General features: G+C 38.7%; 1 protein-coding gene across 5 annotated transcripts in view; it reads right to left on the reverse strand.

Moving 5' to 3' along the window:
• PI4K2B (phosphatidylinositol 4-kinase type 2 beta) overlaps positions 1 to 12197 on the reverse strand; it is a 43438-nt gene that overhangs the window by 3872 nt on the left and 27369 nt on the right. For all 5 annotated transcript variants that reach the window (XM_039542525.1, XM_039542524.1, XM_039542523.1 and 2 more), the window contains exons 5-9: positions 9474 to 9627; positions 6754 to 6821; positions 5093 to 5192; positions 3277 to 3410; positions 1681 to 1740 (exon numbers count right to left, since the gene is read on the reverse strand). In XM_039542525.1, the coding sequence (XP_039398459.1) occupies positions 1681 to 1740; positions 3277 to 3410; positions 5093 to 5192; positions 6754 to 6821; positions 9474 to 9627 (516 nt within the window). The remainder of the gene's footprint in view (positions 1 to 1680; positions 1741 to 3276; positions 3411 to 5092; positions 5193 to 6753; positions 6822 to 9473; positions 9628 to 12197) is intronic.

The raw sequence follows: 12197 nt of genomic DNA on the forward strand, positions 1-12197 counted from the left end.
TGGGTGGGGGGTAAGAGGAGCCTATAGAAGAAAAAGACCCCAAAATCAGGACTGTTCTTATAAAACTGGGACATCTGGTCACCCGATCTGTACGACTGGCCTTTTCCACCAGTCTGTGCCATCCATAAATTTGAATCAGCACTGTATTTATATTTACTTTCAGATCACTGACAAAAATGTTGACTAACATTGGGCCTAATATTAATCCCTGTGGAACCCCTCAAAAAGTACCCCCATTCAATGATGATTCTCCAATGACAACTACTTTGAGATCTGTCAGTAAGCCAGTTCTAAATCCATTCAACGTGCGCTCTAGATTTTATAGTGCCCTTTTTTAAACAAAATGTTATACAGTACTAAGTCAAATGCTTCACAAAAGTCAAAGGTAACTATAGATGCAACATACGTAACCCCCAAACTTGTAAATCTCCTAAAAAAGAATCAAATAAACTTTGTTGACAAGACATACTTTCTGTCAAATCAAATCTTATGTTCAAGTCATACATACATTAATTAGCACACAGACTAGCACTTCAACTTAAAATAGTAACTTCATTGGGAGATCTACTGGCTTACAACGTTTTGACTAGAAAGCTAATATAAAATGTAATATCCTAAAGTTATGGTGGCAGAGACTTTGGTCTCCAAGAGGGTTACGGTATATTAAAAATGAACTCCAAAGCGATCCAATCAACTAATGATTGATGCATAATGAGCATAACCTGTGTGTTACATGCTAGAGAAGCCAGCTAAGCAAGCAGGTTGTGTAGTACTCCAGAGGTGCGCAAGACAGGTGGAAAGAAATTTATCCTTTTGATATTTCATTCAATAATTCTGGGAAGTAGGTATATCTGTGTTTACATAAACTGCTAAACTACTCAAAGTGGAATAATTCACTGTGTAAACATCATACTAAAAAGTATGCATTTTGATCAGAATCAGTCTCAATAAAACCACTAGATAGAATTCTATACTTTAAGATTGAATTGCAGTTTAACTGAAATGCACTTAATTTGTAAATCCCAAGGTGTAAACATGTGGTACAATGAATGATTTGTAAGGAGTTCCTGTTGCTCTGTCACACACTTAGGATGTGCTAGGTTTCACAAAACTGTCTTTCAAGAAATAAACATACTGTTAAGGTCAGGTGACGTTTCCTCAGCATTCACATTTATCTCAAGTTAACTGCTAATTTAATTCATATTCTCAATTGCTGATTTAGCTGTATGCCAGTTTCTCTAAATACAGTTTATTAATCAAAGTTTATCACTATATTTTGTTGAAAGTCCATAAAACCCTTTTACTAAGCTTTAATTTTGAATTATTATAGAGTCTGTTAAGAGATGCTACATTAATAGCATCAGAAATGGAATTTCTTTAGCTGTAAAACACAGACAGAAAGACCAACATCAATATAAGCTTCCCTGCTGCCTCATTTCTATCCTAACGAATGGGAACAACCACTAGGAAAGAAACATTAAGTTCAGTCTTCATGGCCATTTGGCTAGATTTTTCAGAGATATTAATCACGCATAACTCCCTTTCAATTTAACAGCAGTTAGTTTCAGGTAGATCTGAAAAATCACGCAACTATTAAGAAATACAGCAACAATCTTAAATATCTTACTAAGTGGTACAATTTTTAAAATGGGTCGGAAGGAATTTAAAAATCAGCCATACCTGTCCCCTCATCACTGACATTTGATTTTCAAAAGTAGCCTTGTCAAATCCTTTATCGGTCTTTATTCAAAATAAAAACACAGCAGTTATTTTCAAAACATTTTACCATTCTTAAAACCAGATGTATTTGGAAACACAATCTTATTCTAAGAATTGCACTGACCTTTTGTAAAATTTTAAAGTTTATGATTGAGACAAACTATAACTAGGAAGGAAATTCCCAGTACAAAAGCAATTATAAAATTAAGTGTAGTAGCTGTGAAAGATGACAGACTGGACTTGGACACTGTCAACATCAAAGTGAATTAGAAGTAGTTTCAGATACTTCAGCTGTCCCCAGTTCTCTCTTTTTGTGATTTTAAAATATGTCTCACCTATTATTGTGTGAAAGAATCACACAAGGTGACCTATATAAGGGAAACAGGGAAGCAGGCTATAAAATAGAGTGCTATAAACTGCGCAAAGTAACTGAAAATAGATTCTTTATTGTCTTTCAGTTTTAATTAATTAGGTATTACCTATAACAGTAAAAAGTTTCAGATATAAGTGGAGTATTTCTGTTGACAGTACCCTTTAAGACAAAACAGAAACAGCACGAGCAGGAACAGTGCAAGCTTAAAACCACCTTTCCATAAATGTTACTCAACCCCAATGTGCAGAAACTACCTATATGAGAGAAAGGACAGGTCTGTCTCCAGATCCATTAAATCCTTCGCATTTCTACTGTGACTAACAATGGGTGTTAGTTAGTGACAATTTTGATTGTGGTGTTTTAATAATTTTAAGTCAGACAAATACGAAATTACATTAATGAATGTGTTTCAGGACCTGACTTTTCCAATCAGAATTGCATGCTGAATACACCCCCCCCCCGGTCATTTGGAGTATACAGCATGATAAATGTTCATATTTTACAAGATTAGAATTTATATAAGTCCCCTTTACTAAGATTATAGTTGTGTTCAATGCTTTAATAAACAGAGTAAAAGGGTGTGTGTATTCACGACAATATATGGTTTGAATATCTTAAAATAAAACTGACAAAACCTCTGACTGGAAGCCCATTCATTAATGGAATGACACAGGTTTTAATATCGCTTTGAAGGCACATGTAAAATGAAATATTTTAAATATGTACCAGCTGGAGTAATACCTGATATTACAGTGAAGCTTTTCCCCCCAAGTTATTACTGTTTATTTGAAGTGCATGTTGTCAGGCACCTTAAGTGACAAATGTATTTAAATACATGTTTTAGTTATTAGTTTAGTGATTTTTAATTGATTATATAAAATTTAAGTGTAAGAAAGGAGACTATTACCCATCAATAAAGCTGATTACCAACAACTTCAAATCTTTCGTGTACAATACAAGGGCATAACATTTACAGAGGGGGATGTATGACTACTATATGTCAGCCTATGTACCCGTTTTGCCATCCTAGCATTAGCGGTAAAGCACAAGTAGTATCACATATTGTGAAATAATTAAGTAAAGCAATACAAGTTTCTAAGTTAGCTTTTAACAATTAAATTTTTCTTCCACATATACTACTCAATTAACTATCCCTTCTCAATTAAAAATGAATTCTGAATCACCTTGAACAGTTCATAAAGATCTTCACAAAGATCCTGTACAAAGTTCATGTCAGAAATACGAGGGAGAATCAAATCTCTGGTCTCTTGGGAAAAAGGAACTTTTGCTTGAGAAAGCCAAGCCCAATGAAATGGATCTAATGGGAAAAAACAGTTCAATTTCTTGATTAATTAACAGGTAGAAGTTAGAATCAAATGATCCGATACGGGCAGAAATCTTAGGAAATAACTTATTAGGTATCAAAATACTAAACCATCTGTCAGTCAACAGTTACCAAAGGTTATTTACATACATCATATTCCAAATTTGTTTGCCACTATTACATTCACTGTGTTTGCCTGTAATTACAAGTTAAATTTGATTGCTGTAAAGGCTTTAGTTTTTCAGAGAGACAACAGAAGAAATTTTAAAAAGGTAATTAGGGTAACAACAAATATTTACTAGAATAAAAATAAAAAAGGTTACTCGTTCCAAAATAAAAGTCTCTACTTTCCCTATCTCCCCATCGGTTATATAGTTTGTCTTGGAGTGAAATACTGTCTATGATCAAATAAAACTACTTCCAGATTATTTGATTTAAAAATATAATCTAACTATAATTTTTGAGTAAAAGTCAATCTTAACTTGCTAAAATATTTTCTTAAAAATAGCGTGAAAAATAAAAATTAACAACTCCAGCAACTTTTTTCTCAATGCTATCTGTGAAAGAACATAAGATGAAGTTTATGTAAGTTATATAATGCTTTTTAGACAAAAGCAGCTCTGCACCCCAGAGTTAAGGCTTTTGAACTACACTGAGATGCATGTTTAATTTTTACAAATAGTATTGCACCAATCTTGTCTAATTTAAGGAGGCTTATATGCTGAGATTAAAGAGCATTACTATTTTTCTGTTCAGTATACATTTTATTAATTTTAGTATCACAATACAGTGGATTCCACATATAGTCACTTCTCAGTTCTCAGCAAAAAATTACATTATCTGGAAGTTGCCCATAAGCAGAAAGCAGGTTTGCAGGGCTGCGGCTAGGGAAGGAAGCGCTGGGACGTGACTTCCCTGGCTGCAGACCCACACACCAGCCTGAGGCCAGTGCCTGGCACATCTCAGTGCTTCCTTCCCTGGCTGCAGCCTCACAAGTCTGCCTGCCTTTCTTCCAAAAAAGTGTTAATAAGCAGCATGCCTGAGGCCAATAGTCAAATCCCACTAGGGATCAACTCTCAGCAAAATGTTGCTCTTAACCAAAAGTTAAGATTGGTATTGTTATTAACCAGCATCCACTGTACTTAAGTTTGCTGTACCAGGTAAAGATTACCTTAACGTCTGTACAACAGAATAAGGCTGAAGTTATATGTCACTTTGTATTTGTCTACTAATTTCAATAAGCATTACAAAAGGATGAAGAATACCTTGTTTTGTAATAGGAAGAAATAGGACCATTTCCATTTACAGAAATAATCAGGGAATTTTAGCACTCAAGAGAAATTTTATGATAGCAAGCAGAAAGGGCTCATGAAAGATGCATCCCTAAATCCCTTCCAACCCCACATATCTAAGTAGGTATTCATATCAATTCATCCTATTGGTAACATCCATTAACAGTGGGGTGAAAAAAAAAGCTAGTGAGCGACTACGAAGCACAAACACGTTCCAAAAAACAGTAAAAAGTCACTCCGTATTGGTTATTTTCTCAAGGAAAAAATACACCATTGTTCAATAAAAACAAAAGTTACTGTGGTGAAAATATAGTAAGTATTCTCAAATTACAGTCTGAAGACAGTTATTCCCTCAAATTGAAGATTAAAGAACTCAATACTCACATGCTCTCCACTCGTCAGGATGTTTAAAGGGGAAAGCTAAACCATTATCAATTGCAGCAATTTTAATAACAGGTTCTTTACTGGTAGTCCATTGGATATCCTAGGGTAAGAACATCTCCAAGTTACTAGTAATTGAAATATCCATAAGGTATACACAGAATTAAGTATACAGTAAACTGCATTATTTTTTTTTTAATATAGCTGGTTTAGTAACACCACAAGTGCTTTAGACTGAACAAAAAAATAAATAAAAATAAAGGCATTAAGTGGGGGTACTCAAAATGAGGCCAAGTCAGGTGGATAAGGTTTGGATCCACTTATTCACCCCTGTAAACAGTATAAATGACCAAAAGCAACTACAGGAACTCCTCACTTAGTCGTCCTGGTTAAAGTTGTTTCGATGTTAAGTTGCTGATCAATTAGGGAACATGGTCGTTTAAAGTTGAGAAATGCTCCCATCTAATGTCGTTTGGCAGCCATCTGTTTTGTCCACTGCTTACAGGAAGAGCAGCCCATTGCAGCTAGCTGGTGCATCGTTAGAACAAGGGTGGACCAGCAGCCCCCGTATCAGCTCCCTTAAGTTCCCTGTGCAATAGCTGTCCCTCCCCCCACTGCCATGTGCTGCTCCTGTCCTCTGCCTTGGAGCTACTGCCAGAAACTCCTGCTTGCTGTAGGTGGGAAGGAGGGAAGAAGAGGGCTAATGTCAGGGTGTCTTCCCCTCCCCCCCGCTCCTGCACTCCGCTTACCCCATCTTCCATAGAGCGGGGGGGAGGGAGGAGGGAGACACACCAGGGAGGGAGGGAGCTTCTAGGCAGTAGCTGCTTTCTCAGGGCTCAGCAAGCTGATTTAATTAACAAGGCAGTGTACTTAAGCTTGGGGTCAGCTACTTAAAGGGGAAATGTGCATTTTTTCCTCTCACAGGCAGGGTGTGTGTCTCTGCCTGCCCTCCCTCCTTTCCTGCTGCCTTGCAGAGTGTTGTGAGAGTTAACCCTTGAGGGCTTAGTCAATTGCTAGTTCATTTAGCAGTAAGGCATTCCCTGGGAAATATCCCACCCTCTGACTCCTCCACCTCAACCAAGCTTTATAATCATCATCACAGTGTACCAGTATTAAATTGTTTGTTTCAAACTTATACTCTGTCTGTGTGTGTGTATTATATATGTCATTTGTCTGGTGAAAAAAATTTCCCTGGAACCTAGCCCCTCATTTACATTAATTCTTATGGGGAAATTGGATTTGCTTAACATCATTTCGCTTAAAGTCGCATTTTTCAGGAATATAACTACAACGTTAAGTGAGGAGTTCCTGTACATCAAGACAGCCCAAAGGATCTAATTTAAATCAACAAAACCAAGACTAAGTATTAGATGAACAGAGCATATCAATAAAGTAGCTAAGATACTGCATTTGTATATGTTAGCAGACAGCTTTATTGTTAAAGCACATGTGCTACAAAATGTTGCTTCCACTTCCATATGAAGTCCATTAGTTGTTATATCCAGGTCACTCTGTATTTTAATTTGACCAGAAATCCACATATTTCACCAGAAGGAGTACACTATCACATTCCTAGTTAAGCCACATTGTGCATCAGCATTCCAGCTAAACTGCTCAAATTTTATGAGTCAACTGACTAGTTCTGAAAAAAAAATTCTTCTTACCTTATCGGAAAGATCAATATCATCATCTTGCTTTTCATATCTGACTAACCAGTTATCATTGCCCCTGTCTTCAAAAAGGAAAACAAAAGTTGTTGTGAGGACTTGCAAGTCTTTTACAATTAGCTGATCTTAAAATAATGTTGTAAAACAATTTGTTTCTATTGTGAATTGAAGATAGTTATTAGAACAACAAGGGAAAATATTCACAAAAATATTTTTTCTATCAAAATACACTTGTTTTAGAGTTTGTGGGGGGAAAAAACTAGTATTATATTAACTGGAAAGATGTAAATATTCATGTTCAGCTTCCCTTTCTGGCTGAGCAAACCATGTAATATCAGGAAGGTCAGCAGAGTTCATTATAACCTGTTTTCTCAGAATAAGTTGGCTGTATTGCGTATGTTCTCTCCAATCAAGTTGTGGGGAGGAGGGGAGAAGTGTCAGTAGCAGCAGTTGGAATTCGGCTCTGGGCTGCTGGTGGGGAAAGGGCAAGGCCCGTCTCCAAAATAATCCATGTTTTAACAATTTTAGCTAAGCACACAAAGGGGAAAGATCTACTTCTAAGGGAATTCTGCACCACTGTGCAAGCACAGAATTAATGCCCCCTCAAATTCCCCCCCTCTGCTGATTCTGATGGGGAGGCAACAGGAAGCTGCAATTACACCTTTCGCCCACCCAGGGCTGATGTGGTGCCAGAAGAGAGGGCAGCTGGCTCATGGGCCAGAGCAGCCAGCCACAGAGAGGGAGGTGTCAGAGACTGTCTTCCTCCACAGTGCCAGGTGGAGGCAACACAGGATATGTGGGGGGGATAGAGCAGGGCACACAGGGCTGCTGGGGGGGGGGTCACACAAATTGGGGTGGGGGTACAGGAGCTAGTGGAGTGACAACATTGAGCCAGGGGATGAATTGGAGTGGGGGTGCAGGGCCACATGGGAATGGGGGAGTAGGGGTGGTTGAGTGGGGGTTCAGCGACACGTGGAAAAGGGCAGAGGCTAGGGGTCAACCATGGTCTGCATGGAGGAGGCTCCCCAAATCCTTAACAATCCCTTCCACTCTCCCCCACAGCACTAAAAAAACCCCAAAACATAATCTTCTAGGTTCACTCCCAGACGCCTTCCCAGCAATTACTTCTCTCTCCCCTCAGCTCTTCCATTGCCCGACTCCCCCAACCAAGCCTTTGCACTGCTTGTGAGGGGTGCAGGAAATACGTTTCTTTATTGTAGTTTAAATGAATTACTCAAAGTTCTGTATTAATATGCCTAATAAGGAATCTACTTGCCAAAAAACATTTCCTGAGTCTTTATTGTTGTCTGTTTTGTTACAGGCATACTTGCTGATAGGTATTTTGAAATAAATTACCAAAATAATTGAAACTAGCATGATTATATTGTGTTATTTTGACAAATAAAATATGCATAATTTTACAATATCATGCCCAGAATTTTTAATTTGTTGGTGCACAATTTCCCCAGGAGTAAAGGTCTATCCAAAGATGCTGAGAGGAGGGGAATAGAAGACAATCTTCATTCCTTAGAGGCCATTCTCTACCAGGAAAACACAATGGCATGTTGTAAATTCTTCCACAGGGTGTGCTGGGTAAAAGGGGATTGTGTGGGGACAGAGGGCTGGTGTATCTAGATTCATCATAAGTTTGGATAAGCATCCAAACTTTGAACATTTTGCTGTTCCACTATTGTTATTTTTGTACATAATTTGGTTGCGTGGATGCTGCTTTACATGTTTGGTTTTTAACTTTAAGGAGAAAAAGTAATATGGCACAGATCATGAAAATCCGTAAAAGTTTGGGGACACTGGGATCAAGTTTGGAAACTGGCTGCCAGACTGTAACAGTGACCAGAAAGCACAATGATATCCTTATCTTCATACTTTCTTCTTTCAGGGAGTTTAAAGTGATATGCATCCTCAACAGGCTTTCATGCTGCATCCCTAATAAGGGGAGGAAGGGAAGAGGAAATTGCAGTGGGAGGACCTGTAGAAGATCAAAAGAAGGAACCCACTATTGGCACAGCAGTGGAGGAAATGTCTATACCAAGTACCTTCACATTCATGAGGAAATTGGGCACCTATATAGCCTGCAACAGAACATCAGTCTCTAACTACAAAGAAGAAAGTTTGCCCAGCATGAGATGTTGAGGGCCAAAGTTCACAGTTCTCCTCCAGGGCTTACTCATACTGAATAGGACCAGTTCTGAAGTAATATGCAACTGGGCTGCCATCTTCTTCCACTCCGCAGAAAGATCTGGCAGCAGATGTTGCTCCTCTTCCTAGTTAAGTGGTTTTGAAATCCCAGTGTCCCCCACACAGCTTGGCTAGCATATGGGAAGTGGAAGTTAAAGGCACAGGTCCTGGGAGACTTCCCTCTGCTAGTAATGGAGGAGAAACTGGACAGCAAATAGCCCCAATTCACACCAAAAGGCTAATCCCTGGCTGGGGTTCTGTGCTTGACTTGCTACATATTGCTCTAGCCCTCAGTGTGCCTTACAAAAGCCAAAAATTGCTTAAATGGCTGCTATGATACTTGATAAATTTTAAAGACAAAACTTTTGTAGCTACAATGGATTTCACAAGTTCATCTGCAAAGGAGTTTCAGATTTGCGAAAAGCATGTGAAATGTATTAGAAGAATGTTACTTTCACTCAGCACAATTTCTGACTCAAATGAGCAAGCAGATATAAACTGGGGGACAGTACGTTAGATACCTGTGTTTCTGATGACATAATCTAAAACAACCAATCTCTCAAACTGTGATTGAAATTGTTTCCTAGTATTCTCAGGTAAAGGATCAGTTTCAAATTTCCTGAGCCAGTACTCAGCTTCCTTATATCCTTCAACGAACAGCTGGAAGGAGCCAACCTGCAATTTTAAGAACGTGCATTTAGAAAATGTAATCAAACAGGTGAAGGTTAAAAGTTAACTGAAAGAACTGACAATGTCCTTTCGAGTTCTGAACACAAAGTGTTTGACAGTACTACTTGGAGTATTAAGTCTACAAAATAGTCCCTTGTCCCAATTTCTAGATAACCACATTTTATAGGTTCAAATACAACTGACCTATTTCCACTTTCAGATTTCTTTATGATTAGAGTACTACACCAGAACAGCATTCTAGCCTTAGTTTGCATATAAGCACTATGTCAGAAAAGAATATTTTAATGCTCAAAACCAAAATATAGCAAGCATATTAATACATGATATACATTTACAGAAAGAAAAGCAGCAGCTAAAAAGTTTTACCATTGTCATAATTTGAGAGCAGTTCAATCCAGTCAAACTGGAACTACTTCAGGAACCATATAAGAGATGGCAAAGGAAAATATAAATGTTTCACAGCAGTAATGAAGTAACTGTGGAAACAACAGAGGTTGACTAAAGTGACTGTGTGCATATACCCCGATTCTAGACCAGTCCTCATTTTTCATATGGATCTTGACATCTCAGAACTTCTTTTGGGATCCTTGAAATGTCCCCGCTCTTCTATTTCACCAGTCAAAATATCTGTTTTCTACATCTGTTCAATAATTTGCTCTATATTTACCAGGCACAAAACAGTCCAATGGACTAAGTGTTTAGGTCACGAACAGTGTTTGGAGTAACAAAGTCAAATAGCTGTAGACACTACACACTACTAAAACTGCTGTTCTGCTCAAAGTGAACATCAGTGATGCTTGGTTCAGTATTTCATGATATTGGAGAAAATCCTCCATTCTCACAAATACGCACCTTTCACGTATGAGTCAGAGAACTGGCAGCAACACCATAATTTTTTAAAATAAGAGTTCTTCTGTATGACTTTTATGACCCCCCCAAATCATTTCCACAATAGTACAGTATCTGAGGAAGAAGAAAACTGTGTGAAAGAAAACTGCGTGTGAGAGAGGGCACACAGCAAAGAAAGAACACTCAGGAGGAAAGAGAGGCTGTGGTTGTGTTCAGAACAAAAGGCTGCACGTTGCTATGAATCTATGTGAGTGGACAGAGACTTTCTGGGAAATGCATGTGTAACAAGTGTCATTTGGAGTGCTGTTGTGGGTAGCCTGCATGTGTGAGCAGATAATGGGGGAAGCCCGCATGTGTGAATTTGCTTGATTTGCAAGAAAACACGTGGTGAGATTTTGGGGATGCAAGAAGAGCATGTGTATGATTTTATAGGTGAGGAAGTAGTATGTGAGGCTTTGATCAGGGAGACAGGAGATTCTATAAGATGAAGTGAAGGTGGGCATTACATAGAAATGGAGAAACCAAGAGAGGAAAGGAACGACAGACTAAGTGAGAATGACTGAAAACATTGGGCAGTTGGACAAGAAAACACCACAAGAAAGATGGAAGGAAAGAGAAAGAACAATTATTACACAATATAGAAAAGATACTGAAGGGAAAATAGACTGCAAAGGCAGGAAAAAATACCTAGAAGAAAGGAAAGCTGTAAAGAACAAATACAGTGGGGAGACAGTAAATTTTGGAATGCTCTTGGTAGAAAGTGTAGACGCAAAATGATGCAGTAAAGTCACCAGATTTTAAAATATGTTTAAATAGAGGGATAAAATATGATACGCTTTGTAGACAGAAACTTGTTTAAAGCTAGCCAAAGCTGGCAGTCTTTTTGTTGAACAGGGGCATGTCTACACAGCAATGTAAGTCTAGGGTTAGTAGGACTCAAGTTAGCCGATTAGTGTCAGGAAACCCTGGGCTTGAGCATCTACACTGTATTTTAACTCTAGGCTAATAATTTTCTGACCTGTGCTCAAACCCAGGGCTCTGGCATCCACACTGCAGTGCACCCAAAGTCAAAGTAAATATATCCCAAAGTGCCTTGCGCCCCCGCTCCCCCATGTTGGGACTCTAGCCCTAGGAATATGGTGCACTGTGGGAAACTCTACTGCCCCCCCCCCGCATTTTCTAACTGTGGCGGTGCTATTGATGGGACTCCCATAAGGAGCACATAATCTATATAATTAGCTCCCTTGGTGGCTGTCTCAGTATAATGACTGCAGTTTGAGAAGGCTTTATACTTAACTGCCGTCTAATCTGAACTGGGCTCTCCACCTCTAGGCTGAGTCACATTGCCAGGAAAATGCCCATGTGCACCAGTTCAGACGATAATTAGGACATTGGTCTCCGGGACTATCAAAGGATTAAAATAAAACTTCACAATTCTTAATTTTTACAACAGGATGTTCAATGAAGGTGTTTTCATTTGGTTGTTTTTTGTATTTATTTTTGTCTGTTTGGACGTTTGACATAAAATGTAGATGCCAGAGGAAAAACACAAACACACACACACACACCCCGCAACCTAGCTGCTGCCAGCTGTGGAGTAGTGAAGTGCATATCTAGGGCATGGGGTACAGTGTGCTTCATCATCCCCTGGGTATCCCTTATCCCTGCCCCCACTGCACCCCAGGAGTCAGGGATAATGGATCCCC

Source organism: Mauremys reevesii, linkage group 5, assembly GCF_016161935.1.
Source record: "Mauremys reevesii isolate NIE-2019 linkage group 5, ASM1616193v1, whole genome shotgun sequence".
In the NCBI taxonomy this organism is placed as follows: Eukaryota; Metazoa; Chordata; order Testudines; family Geoemydidae; genus Mauremys; species Mauremys reevesii.